This window comes from Chenopodium quinoa, unplaced genomic scaffold, assembly GCF_001683475.1.
Source record: "Chenopodium quinoa cultivar QQ74 unplaced genomic scaffold, ASM168347v1, whole genome shotgun sequence".
Classification (NCBI taxonomy): domain Eukaryota; kingdom Viridiplantae; phylum Streptophyta; class Magnoliopsida; order Caryophyllales; family Amaranthaceae; genus Chenopodium; species Chenopodium quinoa.
The window spans coordinates 7325171-7340529 of record NW_018745024.1 but is presented as its reverse complement, the minus strand read 5'-3'; the positions used below and the strand labels follow the sequence as shown (position 1 = coordinate 7340529).

General features: G+C 32.7%; 2 protein-coding genes across 2 annotated transcripts; both read left to right on the top strand.

Moving 5' to 3' along the window:
- The first annotated feature begins 7231 nt into the window (after positions 1–7231).
- LOC110708444 lies at positions 7232–8942 on the top strand. Its single transcript, XM_021886573.1, has 2 exons — positions 7232–7740; positions 7946–8942. Exons 1-2 carry the CDS (start codon positions 7321–7323, stop codon positions 8567–8569), a joined length of 1044 nt encoding a protein of 347 aa, XP_021742265.1. The 5' UTR covers positions 7232–7320; the 3' UTR covers positions 8570–8942.
- Positions 8943–10252: 1310 nt separating this feature from the next.
- On the top strand, positions 10253–14680 carry LOC110708876 (protein ACCELERATED CELL DEATH 6-like). The gene is made up of 3 exons (XM_021887099.1): positions 10253–10256; positions 10871–11352; positions 12731–14680. Exons 1-3 carry the CDS (start codon positions 10253–10255, stop codon positions 13379–13381), a joined length of 1137 nt encoding a protein of 378 aa, XP_021742791.1. The 3' UTR covers positions 13382–14680.
- The last annotated feature ends 679 nt before the right edge of the window (positions 14681–15359 follow it).

Genomic DNA, 15359 nt, shown 5'->3' with positions numbered 1-15359 from the left:
GGGAAGAGAGAGAGAGAGAGACCACTTTAGCTCAGAATTAAAATTTTCTTTCTGGATTTCGATTTTTTGGGTGTTGGTTCTTACGTTGGGTTTAGATATTCCGATCTTTGAGCTATTTTGATTGTTCACTTATTTCGACTATGTTTAAAGACATAAAATCCTAATCCTAAATTGTGTTAGTTGTCCTACAAGCGTCTAGATTTATTAGCTTTGGAGAGAAAAAGACTACTCGAGAGAAAGACCACTTGATGGAGACATAGACGACTTGAGAGAGAGAGAGAGAGAGAGAGAGAGAGAGAGAGAGAGAGAGAGAGAGAGAGAGAGAGAGAGAGAGAGAGCACTTAAAAAGATCACTTAAGATTATTTTTTTTTTTTTATTTTTTTTTTATTTTTTTTTTTGGGAGAGAAAAAGACTACTTAAGAAAGATCACTTAACAATATGTACCTTTGGAATCAATATAATTTTGGATTGGCTAACAAATTTCTAACATACGTAATATTAAGTTCTTTTAAAAAAATATTAAGCCCATACCAAGCCAAAGTATTCAGTACAATTAAGCAAAGAAAAAAAAATATATATAAGCTTGTATCCACTTATTATATTACAAGATCAGTTTCCACATGTGCTATTATCACCCCAATTGATATTCTAAATTAAATTCTAATGTTTCTACTTTTCATAATTTTTCTTAATATTTACTTTACTAAATCCTGTTATATAATTTTAGTCAAGAAATATAATTATCTTATCACCAATTGAAAACATATGTTTTTAAAAATTAAATAAACAATTGAAAACATATATAAAAAATAATAAAAAAAATAAAAGTAATAAAAAGAACTTTACACATCATATACGAGGCAATATCACCACGGTTAAGGGAGCTCTGAAGGGGTAATGATTCTGCAAGATTATTTTCTCTTAATATAGTAACCAAATCTATATATATAACCAAATCTAGAAGGCAACATCAATGATCCAATTGATGCTAGCCTACCCCCGTTAGGCCGTTACTATATACTTTTAAGTAACGGAATATTTGTCGTTTAACAATAACAAATTCCAACTAAAAGCTATCCGTAATTTAATAAGAAATTAAGGTACACATTTGGAAAAATTTGTCATCCGAAAAATATACAATATTGCAGAGATTTTGGATTAATCTTGGAAGCCGAATCTGTTTTATTGATTTAGAGAAATCTCCAATACATATGCAATATTGTTTTCAATTGAATGAAGAGTAATATTTGAATGGAAGTTTCCCTAACAAAATTTCTATATAGAGCTCCCTCGATCCACTCCAACATGAAACGACCAATATTTCAACGTAACTATTGTAATATAAATTTTCTTTGCAATTTTATTATTTCCTCAGATCATTACTTTTATAATCAATATATATAATAGAAGAATTGTAACTATTTATTATTCTTATTGTAAATAATATGAATTAGGGAAAATGTATCAACTTTTTGTTCCTTATTTAAAAATCTTAGTCAATGTTTACATTTAAAATTGCTACTATAGCTATAAATTTTTAAACCTCTTATATAATTAATTGACGTGTAATATTAAACAAGCCTAAAGCATAAATGAATAACAACACATAACATCATAATTATTGACAAACAAATAACAAATTAAATTTAGCATGCTTTAGCTTAGATTACTTTTTTCTAATATGATGATTTAAGTTAATTACTTCTTTCTAATATGATGATTTAAGTTACATCTTTCTAATATGATAATTTAGAATTCAATGTTTCCTTTTACATTAGCTATAATAATTTAAATGCATACAAATTTTAGACACTTTGTAAACATGATTAACATGTAACAATACCACCGTATACATAATTTACGAACAATTATCACCGCCATTGGGGGACCGCGCGCGCAGCGCGCGGTGCCACAACTAATTATCTAAAAAGAGTAAAAACCCTCTGTTTGGAAGCCCTCGAGTAGGCGCGTACTACTCTATTACTGATGTAATGTTAAATTTAAGCCACTTGTACAACTTGAAATTTTTTAAGTTTGCATTTTTTTGTAATCTACTGGTGAAGTCAACTAAATTACAGTTTTCGAAATACTTTTAAAAAAGGCATAGTGATAGACTTTGGATACAACTGACACTGCTAAATATAGACAGTCGCTAGTAATATTTTAAAGCTGTAGATGTAGGATGATTGGAACCGTGAAAGTCGGAACATGTTACTGCTGTTAAATTTTTACACATCCCAGCAGTATTTTAAAATCGGAGTACTCCCTCCGTCCTAAAACTTCAATCTTTTTGTGTTGATTTCACAAGAAACTTAAATAAAAAGAAATAAAAATATAGTGAAAAGATAAATATACATGGGGTTTATAAAAAGAGAGAGTGATAAAATATTAAAAATAAATAAAATAAAAAAATTATAAGAAAAAGTTAATTTTACACAAATATTGTTGTAAATTGATAAGTATTTTAATGCAAATGAGTCGATTATTTTGCGACTAAAATTAGGTCAAAAGGGTCGAAATTTTGGAGAAAGAGGGAGTAGTTAAGTGCTCTTTTTTCGATGTTGTGGTTTGCTAAGTCATGAAGACTTATTAATTCATTACTCGAAGAGAGTGTAATTAATTAGCCTTCTAACCTCTTTCATAATAGATAGAGATACTGAGATCATAATGAAACTACTCAGACATTAGAGAGTTTAGAGAGAGAAGAGAGGCATAGAAGAGAGAATAGGGAGTTCGATACCCAATGATAAGCCATATTATTATTCAATCCAGCTTATACCAAGCAGCATTACTAGGAGATACAAGGTACCTGGAGGAGGCCGTGATTGCAAAATATGGAGCTGAAATGCAGCAGTATAAATCACCTGATCAAGGAAACAACACTGTTCACATAGCAGTTAGGCAAGGATCTAAGGAGTCCGTCCAACACCTTATTTCTATTCTACAGAAGAGCACGGCAAATAGCACTACTGCGGTAACAAATAATCAAGGAGACAACCCATTTCATGTCGCACTCAGAAGCCGAAACTTGGCCGCAGCTGAAGCGTTGCTTGAATACACTGATGAAAACAACTACAGATTCTGGCCATTAAGAACAAGTTTGGGAAGAGTCCTCTACTCCTCTATATCCAATATTGCGCTGGTACCTATCCTGCACTATTTCACCTCTTCTGCTTTGCTTACTTTTTGGCAGTAATCTAAGAGTTTATACTATTTATATAATGGTACTTTACTACTTTTACTATTTCATTCATTGTGCCCCCTTGGTTGGCTGTTACAATATGCGGGTCATGGGCCAAACTTTAAATCACTTGGGTACCCGTTGATCCTGCTATCCCCTAAGGGATGGTAATGGATCCACACCCGACCCGACCCAAATTAGAAGATCCAGATTCATTTTTCACGAATACAAATATTTAAAATTTAGACCTAACGAACTAAACCCTGTGCTAAAAAACAGATTGATCTAAAAACGGGACCAACCAAAATACTCGTATTTGGGTATGTTCACATGTTCTATTTATTTTTGTAAAATAGCAGGTTTAGACACTGAACCCACAATTTACTGACTCTAAAGTTTCTAACACTAGAATATACTCATGATGTTAATGCATCTAATACATCACATATATGTATGTTTATAAAAAAAAAATAGTATGAGTAAAAGTTATACTACTTCCTTCGTTCCTTACTTAACCTGTAATTCTATTTGGGAAGTTTCTTTTTACTTGACTTGTTTCCTTTTTAGACAAATTTAACACTACCCTTTTACTTATTTGCCCTCACATTTTCAACACAATTAAAACCACAATCCCTTTGTTACCTAACCCCCTTCTCTCTCACCTTAGTCAAACAATCATTCAACCCCTCACCACCATATCCTCTCTCCCTCCTCCAAGTTAACCATGGCAGCCACCCATCTCCACCACCCTAACCATAAATTTGAAACACCACCACAACATCAATCTATCATAACCCTTATCTTCCTCTTCACCGTCGATGGTCTCAACACTCCTTTCCTCGCCTCTACGTCTCTAGCTGTGGTAGAGGCTGTATACTTGTAGTGGAGGTTATAGTGGTGGTTGTAATGATGAGATGAGTGACAGTAACGGGAAAGGTAAGAGGAATGGGTTAGTGAGCAGGGGTAATGGATAAGGGCAATATAGTCTTTTAAATTTCTTCTCAACTTTTCCGTTATAATTGTGCCTAAATGGATTAGGTCAAGTAATAAAAAAGAGGAAGTAGTTGGAAGTTATGTTTTTTTTTTTTTTTTTTTTCTTAAGTTAATTATTTGGAGTTATTTTTCCCAAAAAAAAAAAGGGTGCATGAGAATTGAGAGTTGTGGGTTTAGAGGAATGTGGTTAAGTGTTGCAAATTAAAATTGACTCTTAAATTATATATAATTAAGACTAGAGTGTAACCGTACACGTGCACATGATATATGTAGTATGTATGTAAGTATATGTTTCCATTACCTTATAAAAAGTGGGAGAATACTCTTATGAATAGTGCGTGGGCATATATATCCCTAAATTATCTATATCTCTAAAAATGTTCTTTTACATAGTTAACCTTATTGAATTCAAAATTCTTAAAATTGTCTCTTAAATCACCAAAATTGATTAATTATTTGTGTTTATTTTAATATTTAAAGCATTTTTTTAGAGTATAGACTCTCCATTTTTTACACTCTCTATTTTTTACAATATATATAATGATATGATGTCTTGTTTAAGATATTTAATTCGTCTCATCAATAAATACTTAAAAATTACTATGGAAATCGATATAATAAAATATATATACCATGCAAATATGCATAAGGCATAAAAACCACCAATAATAATTCTCCTTTAAAGGGCTAGCCATCTGTGCGCATCGCAAGCGTAAGAATCCCCAGTAAGTAAAAAAAAGGAGTAAAAATAAAAGTTATTGAATGGGGGTTTGGTTATTGGTTATTTTTTTTAATTGATTGATATGGATAGTTGTGGTCATGAGTATAAATGGTGGTAATTATTATTTTTTATTTTATTCTTTTGAAAAAAAATAGAATAAAAATAGAAGTGTTAGATTTTAATTGAGTGATATGGGTAATTATGAGTAAAGGGTGGTTAAAAAAAAAAAAAACAAAATCAAAATAAAAAAGTAGAAGAGTTAGAATTGCAAGGATGAGAATTTGGAGTAGTGTGAATGAATGTTGGAAAAACAACTCTTAGATTGTATACTTCCTCCGTCCCATAATATAGTTATTGCTTTATTTTGGAGATTTAAAATATTGTTCATGAATCTATTTTTGGATAGTATGTAAAGACCAATATACCATTACTTTTTAAACTTTATTCATTTTACTTCCTGATTTACCCTATAATTTTGCACACGCCTTGTACTTGTTTTCATTTTATTTCTTTAACTTTTGTCTACAATTGTACTTTTCACTTTTATTAATGTATCACATCCACTTTCTCTTCCTATTTCTTAAATACCGTGAGAAAACACAAACAAAAACTATATTATGAGACGGAGGGAGTATAAGATTTGTTATATTCCTATTCCCAAACCCCGCAACAACAAACCCTGCGTTACCACTCGCTCTCTCCATTTTCTCTGTCTCCCAATTCCCCAAAATTAAACCGACAAGTCTAGCCTCTTCTCTCAGACAACCGCGAGTCTAACATCTGTCCTCTTTCTTTCAAGCGACCATGCGCAACAACTGAACCCGACCACACTACTACAAAAAGCGTGTTTTTTGGACGCTTTTTAGGCCTTTTTTTGACGCTAAAAAGCGTCGAAAAATTATTTCTCGACGCTGCAAAAAAGCGTCGCAAATCCATGAGTCGAAAATTTTTCAGAGACACAAAAAAGCATCGAGATTCTCGACGCTTTTTATTGTCCAAAGTAATATACGAAGCGTCGAAAATTACGTATTTCGCGCATTATCCCAAATATATGTAGTTTTTTAGTGACGCTTTTTCTTGTCCACATAATCAAATTTAGCGACGCTTTTTGTTGTCTTGCGTTTATTCGTGTCAACCTTTGGTATGGCGGGAAAGTCTTTGAAATTTGAAAATGTGCAATTATTTAGACATTAAAAAGCGTCTATATATTACATAAATATATGCAAGATTATTTCTATTTTACACGTTAAACTCAATAATATTCTAAATTAGCCTACATTAAGAGAGAGCATACAATTATCATACATGAAAAATATGAACAATATCTTAAACTTTATTATAGTCGTATAAATTTGTGGTTGTGTAGATATAACAATACTACTGGAATTTCCAATTTTTTGTGATATAATCTAGACAAAAGTTTTTTTTTTTTTGTTGTGATTTTAATATTAGGGTTTCTTAAGAGCCAGCATTTACGTATATCAGTAATGGCTAATTTAGACTTTTACCACCAAAACTTTTAAACGTTTTATTTTACCACCAAACAAAAAACTAAAAATTGTTTTATACCACCTAGCATCAAAAACCTAATGGAATTTTTTAAATTCTTTGTTTTTCGTGCGTAAAACATGTTCTTCATAGGTTCAGGGGGGCATTTTGGTCTAAAGGGTCCAATTCGAGGTCACAACTGACAAAAAATTGATCGAAAGCCTCGTTTTGCGTGTTTAAAGATACCTCGATTTACGTGAACACACAAAATGAGGCATTTCCGATCTTTTTTTGTCAATTCTGACCTCAAATTAGACCCTTTAAAACCAAAATGCCCCCTAAACCTCAGAAGAACATGTTTTGCACACGAAAATCGATGATTTTTTTAAACCGTTTGATTTAACGGTTTTCTTAATGGTAGGTGGTAAAAAAAACAATTTTTAGAATTTTTTTTGGTGGTCAAATAAAACTTTTAAAAGTTTTGGTGGTAAAAAAACAATTTGTTGATTTTTTTTTTTTTTTTTTTTTTTTTTGTGGTAAAAGTAAAAAACATCCTTAAAATTTTTTTTAAAAAAAAAACAAAAAAAAAAGTCCAAATCAATTCAAGGGAAAAAAATAAGTAAATAATTTCTTTCTAAGTTATTAATTTAGCTAGTGTTGAAATTAAAAATTATAAATAGCCGTTTTGGTAAATATTTTTTTGAATTAACCAATTTGGTAAATACTTTTTCTTGAATTAGCTAATTTGATAAAAGATCATGTTTGTAAAAGTCGAAACTTATAGATTTAAGATTCGTGATGCAATGTCTTTTATTAATTTAGTTATCTGAATCTACAGAATATGTAACCAATAAAAGCGAACACAGGGATGATAAAGTTTATTCACTCAAGGATCTCCTAGAACAAAATCCTGACTTGACAAGATCTCTTGTAAACATGCGTGATTTTGAGGGATTTACTCCTGTGGTAAGAGCAGTGCAATGTTGCCGACTTGGCTTGGCTAGGCTTCTTATTGAACAATACCCTCAATCTGTTGGGATTCCTGACTACAAAGGTAGAACAATTCTGCACCACATGGGGGCTCAAGCTGTAGACCTTGTTGATGACCTGCAAGATATAATGCCGGTTTGGAAGGATTTTTTTCAATATGGCGAAGTTGATGATCTTCGAATTGCTCAAGATGAAGATGGGAACACGCCTTTACATTACGCTATTAGCAATGACAATTTTACTAAAGCCAAATTTCTTATGGGAGTCTGTCTTCTATCAAAAAACCAAAGGGAATTGGACATTGTTAACAGTAACGGTCTCACCGTATTTGATCTAGTCGCATCACGAGCCCATATTCCTTCCATGGTACATTTTTCTTTCAATGATTTTCATAACAATTTGTTGTCAGTTTAAGTTGTCATTTCTTTTAATATGAAGTACATCTTTCGATTTTTTTTAACTAACACATGACTAAATAGTGACTTCGTCTAGTGACTTAGTGTTAAAAAAAACAAAAAAAATACACATATTATAGTCATCTGAGATCTTCTTGGATATATTGGTTCCGCAGAAGGAGCTGCAACCATTGGTGAACAGAAGTCGTGTAAAAGAAACAGAATTGATAAAAGAAATGATGGATGACGACCTCTACATAGCAGCAAAAAAGGGTGACTTTGGAGATTTAATAGCAAATACTACTGAGACTACTGATGTAGAAAACAGGCCCCCGAGAGACGATCAGTGGTTTTGCCGTCGAACACCAGGCGGAAGCAATATAATTCATGTAGTCCTTAGACACGCAAATGGGAACGATAAAGCTACCAAATTTGTTACGACTGCTTTAAGCAAGTGGCCAATTCTAAGCATGCGACAGGATAATAACGGAGACACGCCTCTTCACCTGACTGCAAAGTGGAAGACGGGTGTGCCACTGAACTTATTAGTAGACGCATCAAAGGAGTTTCTAAGCAAGCTAGATAAGGAGGAAAAAGCATTTCATGTTGCACCATGGGCGGTTAAAAATTACAAGGGCAGTTACCCAATTCACGAGGCTTTACAAGCTGACAATTTGGGCGCTGCTTGGGCTTTGCTTGAATGTGATAGGGAAGCCGCTGATCGTGTTAATGACTTGGGCGAGACTCCACTCCATGCTTTCGCCAAATATGGCTTTTCTATTGGTAATTCTCTTGCTTAACAATTGCTACTGTATTATTTTTCATAAATTGTTCATACATACTCTCACATTTGCCTAAAATTACACCGAATTTTTGATGAGATGAGGTCAATCTTTAACTATAATTGTTTATTAAAACAAAATTGTTGACATCATCCTTGTCCAAAATCCACAACGGAGACCATGATAGGGAGATAGATGGTAAAAGATAGGTTTTTTAAGTGCATCTTTTGTTTTTATTTATTTCCAACACTTTATAATAACTATGCCAACAACTTAATAATCCGTATAAAACAACTTATCCCCTTCATCAGTGGCGGACCTGGGCTTGTGCCTGGTGGGTCAAGTGACTCACCAGGGCCCAAAAAAAATTCTAAGTTTTCTTTTTTTTTTTTTAAAAAAAAAATAAAATAAAAAATTCTAACTTCAGCCTGTTCCCCTTTCACCTTCTCCTCGCCGCAGCTGCAACCACATTTCGCGTTCCCCTTTCATTCTCCCTCCTCATTCACTAATGGTCATGGTGGTCGTGAGAGATAACGACTGTGTGGTTTGATTTCTAGGATTTTTTTTGGTGTTCATGGTATGAGCTTCTTTAAACTTTCCCCTTTAAATTTCAAATTTAAGGTTTCTTTGCATAATTACTAGTTCAAATCTTTGATTTTTTTTCGATTTCTAGGGTTTCGATTTGTAACTGTTGGTGGTGGTGGAGAGCAGCGATGGTGAGGTTCGATTTGTGCATATAGATATGCAAAGTAGCTAGAATTTTGAATGTGTTTGGCTTCATGTGTGTTTTTCATTTGCTAATTGCCTAATTTAATTTACGATTTGGGGATTTTTGATGTAGGTTTTCTGTATTTGATTTAATTATGTCATTTTTGTTTAAATTTGTGTTTTGTGCCAGTTTTTGCTCGGAAAGTTGAAGGGGTTTTGTTATCTACTAATGGGTAGTCAGGATTAGCTGATTTTTGTGTGAATAAGGATTGTTTTGAAGTTTAATTAGCTTAATTTATGTGGAATTTGTGCTCAAATAAAGTACTTGCTATGAGCTATCTGTATAATCATTTTGTTTGCTTAAACTAAACAATTTCGTCTAAAAAAGTAGAAATTGAAGATTGGTTTTGAGTCTTTTGACTGTGTTTAGTTACAGTTTTGTCTAATTGTCTTCATTATAATTTTTAAGTCCCAAATGATTTATTTTAATATGATTAGCCGATTAGAAACTGAAGATTGGTTTTAATTAGCCGATTTGGGAATTTTTCCTCTAGAAACTGAAGTTGTGACCGGATATTTGACTATTTGAGTTGAGTAGTTGAGCCCTATAATTTTTGTTTAATTGATATTGATTATTATTTCTGATTTTCTGTTTAATTGATATTAATTATTGAATTTATTATCATTCATTCTGCATTTATCATGTATGTGTCGCAATAACTGATTTGGATGATCTTTGTAAATAATTTTTCTGGGGAATATTGCTTGATTTAGTTGAATATTGCTTGATTTAGTTGAATATGAACCATCCAACCAATTATGAATAGGGGTAATTCGCTATTGGGGTTATTTGCATATGATTCATACTTGTGATTTCATTTGTTTTGTTAACTTTGTGTTTGATTAGGTTGTTGAATTTATATGCAGGGAAGACTCAGCTTATCAATCATTTTCTAATCAACAAGAGTTGGTATATTGTTAATTTGCCTGGATATGGGTGAGTCTCTGTAATTTTGGTTTTAATTTGGGCAATTTTTGTAATTCTTGAGTCTATTTCATGCTGGGAATATTGTATACTTGTATTGTGAATCAATTGTTATTCGTGTTTATTCCTGATCATATGCTTGAATCATATTGAAGTGCCAAAAAAGGATTGCTTTTACGCCTTGAGGCATTGCTTCAAAATTATTGATCATCCTGTAAAACATGTTGCGGACTGATATGTATTTAGGCTACATCCGTTGTAGTTAATTTGGTCTCCAATCATGTTGTTTATTTTCAAGTTTAGGAAGTAAATGTCTCCTTACATGTCATTGTGAAATTTTATTTTACATATTTGATTATCGATTGTGACTCACCAGTCGGAAATTCCTGGGTCCGCCACTGCCTTTCATGTTCTTCAAAACATATTAATGTCATGATCATTCACAAATGCATTTGTGTTCTTTTGTTGCATATGTCTACATGATGTAATTTACATCTATTAAGTATTAACTATATATTGTCACTACTCACTAGCTTAATACTATAGCACATAGCATACATCTTCGTTCAAACTATGATATTGTTCTTTACTTCTTTGTACATTGGGTAACTCACTGTTCCATACAGATAAGGATGAGGCATACAACTTTGTGAGAACATTGAAGGAGTTAAGCAAGCAAGCAGCATATCTACGAGACGATGAAGGGCTAACACCGTTGTTAAGCGCAGCAAAGTCAGGTCGTTTCCAAGTTGTAAAAGCAATACTTGAATATTGTCCTCAATCAGCTTATCTCCGAGATTCAAGAGGCAAAACCTTTTTGCATCTCCTGCGGTTCACGGGCGAGGATGTCGACGAGAGTTTAGCCGGCACATTTAAGAAAGCTGGGAAACAGTTATTTGATATCCCTGAAGCAGATACTCAAAGATTGGTGCAAGATTATGAAGGAAGCACACCCCTCCATGATGCTATTAGAACTGGGAACTCTATTAGTGCAATTGTATTGACGCAAAAATGTTTACAAGATAAAGAACCAAGGGAACTTGCACTGGTAGATAAAAGAGGTGACACAATTCCTGATTTACTTGCATCACACGACGTCCCAAATGAGGTATGTTTTAATTAGTTCATTCGTAAAGTATATATGATGTGTTATACATGAAGTATACAAATCCTTTCTCAATTTTTTCGTTAAATATTGCATGGAAACAATGTTTTTACAGCGGTCGTTTGAAATATGGCTATCTTATTATTTTAATGATAAATAATATGAGCGATCTATTTTTTCACACTATAAATTGGACACAATTAGTATTATAATTTCTACAATGCAAATATAATTTTTGAAAATTTTAATTTACCATAAAATAAATATTTTTCGAGAAACTATATATTAACTGTAAAAATTACATAAATAAAACTAAAAATTTGATAAATTAAAAAAAAATGTTGATAATAATATTTTATAGCAAAAATAGAGTAATATAATTAATTACGTGGATAAAAATAAGTTAAGTATGAACTATATAATCATTAAAATACTATAATAGTCATATTTCAAACGACCACTATAGAATTTTCATGGAAACAATCAATAGATAACACTTTTTTTTAGGAAACAAATGATAGAACAGTCGTCTCATAATAGTATTAGAAATTATGTATCTCACTAGAAAATTACTATTACTTGTATTTCATATTGTTCACAAGAATTACAACAAATGGATTTTTTTTTTAACAATTAATTTTCTTTGTTGTAAATAATAAGAATTATAGGTAGTATATAAGTTTAAATATCAAACTTAGGAAATTTTCCCTTCCAAATCCTATAGGTTTGTTAATTACTTCTTTCATTTTTACTACTTCCTCCGTTTCTATTTAGTTGACGCGTTTGATTTAGACACATATATTAAGGAGAGGAGAGAGAGCGAGAAAGAATGAAAAAGCAAGTAGGGTAGCTTGTAAATGCAAGGTAAAAATTTACCCAAAAAGAAAACGTGTCACTAAAAAAACTTCCTAAAAAGAAATACGTGTCAACTAAAAAGAAGCGGATGTAGTATTTACTAAAGCTAATCAACTATCAGCCAAATCCCAGGCAATTACTGGCCCAAATAATTGTCTGGGGTTGAAATTTGGATTAATCCAAAAAGAAAAATTTTAGTTATAATTTTGGCCCAACCCAAATAAGGTTAGTTATAATTTTGGCCCAACCCAAATAAGGCCCAAAACGTCAGCAATTTTGGCTTGAAAGTAGGTTTTGGCACTAAACTTTTTGGCCCGAATCTGGCACAACCCCTAGTCTAAGTGCCTAACTAAACACACTTACACACACTGTATCTTTTAGTTTGAAACTAGAAAGTGCAGCTCCTTTACACATATATTGGTTCTACTATTGGTATAATGTTTGTGGTTGATCCTTTTTGGCTATTGGTTCTACTATTGGTAATGTTTGTGGTTGATCCCTTTTTGGCTTTCATATAATGAAACAGATTATAACCGAAATTCAGAAAAAAGTACCTCATGCAGTGTACTTAGCAAGAAGCTCATATGGTATTCGCAAGACAGAAATGAAAGAGTCTGCCAATGCCCTTTCTGTGGTTGCTGCCCTGTTGGCAACCATAACATTTGCAGCCGCGTTTCAGGTACCAGGTGGGTTTGATGGTGATGATGGTTCCCCCGTTCTTCTGACAAAACCGGCATTCATAGTTTTCGTTGTAGCCAACACGATTGCAATGTGCTGCGCAATGCTCTGCCTATTCTTACTGCTATGGGTAATGGGTATTGGAAAGATTCACGGTTCACTCGTGGTATTGGATATCTCGATATATTTGCTTCGTGGATCCTTTCACCTCACCTTGCTAACATTCACAATGGGGGTGTTTGTGGTAACTGCTAAAAAGAATCTATTGTTAGCTATTTTCGTCTTTGGACTTTGCTTCTTTACCTTTGTTTGCACATTTAGATATTCAATCAACTTCCTTGCAATGTGTATCAACCTTGCTCTGCGAAAGAAAAAAAAGAACACGAAACCGGTTGGTGAGGGCAGTGAAGGAGGTTCAACCATTAGAAGACTTGCAGCATCGGAAGGCAGTCAAATTGGAATAAATCGGTCCACTGCTGCAGTAACTGAAATGCATTAAGTTCTACTCAGGTGTACTATGTGGCTACTACAAATGTTTTGGATATTCTGATGATATTGTTGACATTGTTTTGTACTATGTGTACCATTTGGGCAGAGGGACAAATTATTAATTCATCAAGTGATGAAGTGCTTATTACTAATGAACTTTACTTATGGATTAGTCAAAGATAAACAACTGTCACGTGTAATTTAGTAATTTTAACTATCCACATTACTAATAAGATAAGAAGTTTCCAAAATTAGTGGTAACTGATAACATGTATTGGACTGTATATAATTCAGTTTAGAACACTTTTTTTTTTTTTCTTTTTTTGAATAGATTCAGTTTAGAACACTTGTATAAGCTATATAAGATTTTATTTGGAATTAGAATTATTAGATGTCTCTGTTGCAGGTTAAGGGTATATTGTCTATCTTTCGTGGCAAATGTAGTATAAGGTAATAGGGTATATACACCTTTGGATTGTGTAATAAGACGGCAAAATCTGGCATAGTATATGTCTGTCATACTGTTTGTAATCCCATAAGTGGGGTCGGCTAATATGAACCAAATTTGATTATTTCATGTAGTCATCAACATAAATCTTCCTCTCCATCCCTTACAATCCAACGCATCATCCTCATGCAAATCCATATACTTCATATCCTTCATAACTCCTTCCAACCAAGTCATTTTCGATCCTCCTCTCCCTCATTTCACCCCTCCATGGTCCCACACTTCCACTTTTCAAACCGGTGCACCCTCGGGTCTCGGGTCTCCGTCTTACATGCCTAAACCAACCCAAACAATTTTCCCTAAATTCTGTCTTATATTCCTCACAGAGATATTTGTATGTTATTTTCTATTCTTGATGCTGCAGGATGAAGCACAGAAAAGAAGCTTTCTGGCATCTTGTCATATATTTCTCAACTCAAACTTCAAGAATTGGAATTTTGTTGGTAGCGGGGCGGCAAATCTTCCAAGAATCAAAAATACCTCCCAAGAATTCTCTTACAGAAGTTCAATAAAATGTTTGTTGATTCAGATAAAAATAGGATCGCGGATGACAAATTAGGCTTGTTCATGAGGTATGTGCTGGTTCTCACCTTATTTGTTGACGAGTTTCAGACTGATTTTACTAATACTTCCAAGAATCTGAAGATGTCTGCTTTGAGTCTAAGACGTTATTCCGAAAATTGGGTTGTAAGTTTGCGAGAAGAAATAAGGTGGCTGTTGCTACCCTTCCTATTCCTCTCAAGTTCCCAACACTGAGGAAGAGGAGAGTTGGGTAGATGTAATTATGGCTTCTGCTATGAATGAAAGGTAAAAGTTATTGACTTGTTGCCTTGTTGGCTTGTTGCAATGGATGCAAATTGTAGGATTGTACTAATTGTCTAATTATGATGGCTTCATGATTTTATATTGTTTTCTTTTTGAGCTAAGTGCATAGAAATACATATCAATCAAACAATTAATTGTATTTTTGAAAAGAAAAAAAATGTTTTACTGATTTGAGATGGAAAAACATGCTTTACTTTGTTTTATATTTTTTTTAAAAAAAATGATTTACAGATTTGAAATGGAAAAACGTGCTTTACTCTGTTTTTGGATCATCTTGGCAAGATTATTTATATAATTAAGCTGTTTTATCAAGTCTCGAAAATGATTACACATTGGATTAAATATGAAACCCTTACCACTACGTACTAATTTTGTTTTGAAATCGTCACTTTGACCCTCTTCTATTTAATTACAAATTATTACGCTTATAATGTAATGAGATACAATATTCAAACTCCCTCCATTCTCGAAAGTTCGACTCATTTTCAATTTACACGGTCTCCAATGATCACCTTTGACCATAAATATATTTGACTATGTATGTGTGAAAATTATAAAAAGTTGATATTTGAAAATTTTATAATAAAGGGAATCTAATAAGATCCACATGCTAGTTTCTTTCTATTACATAAATATAGACTGCGGTCAATTTTTA

Bases quoted from the DNA above. Each gene is read 5' to 3' on its own strand.
- LOC110708444 (XM_021886573.1), top strand. From the start codon at position 7,321: ATGCGTGATTTTGAGGGATTTACTCCTGTGGTAAGAGCAGTGCAATGT. The intron at 7,741-7,945 runs GTACATTTTTCT...TTGGTTCCGCAG, and splicing joins GAGCCCATATTCCTTCCATG to AAGGAGCTGCAACCATTGGT.
- LOC110708876 (XM_021887099.1), top strand. The intron at 11,353-12,730 runs GTATGTTTTAAT...ATAATGAAACAG, and splicing joins CACACGACGTCCCAAATGAG to ATTATAACCGAAATTCAGAA.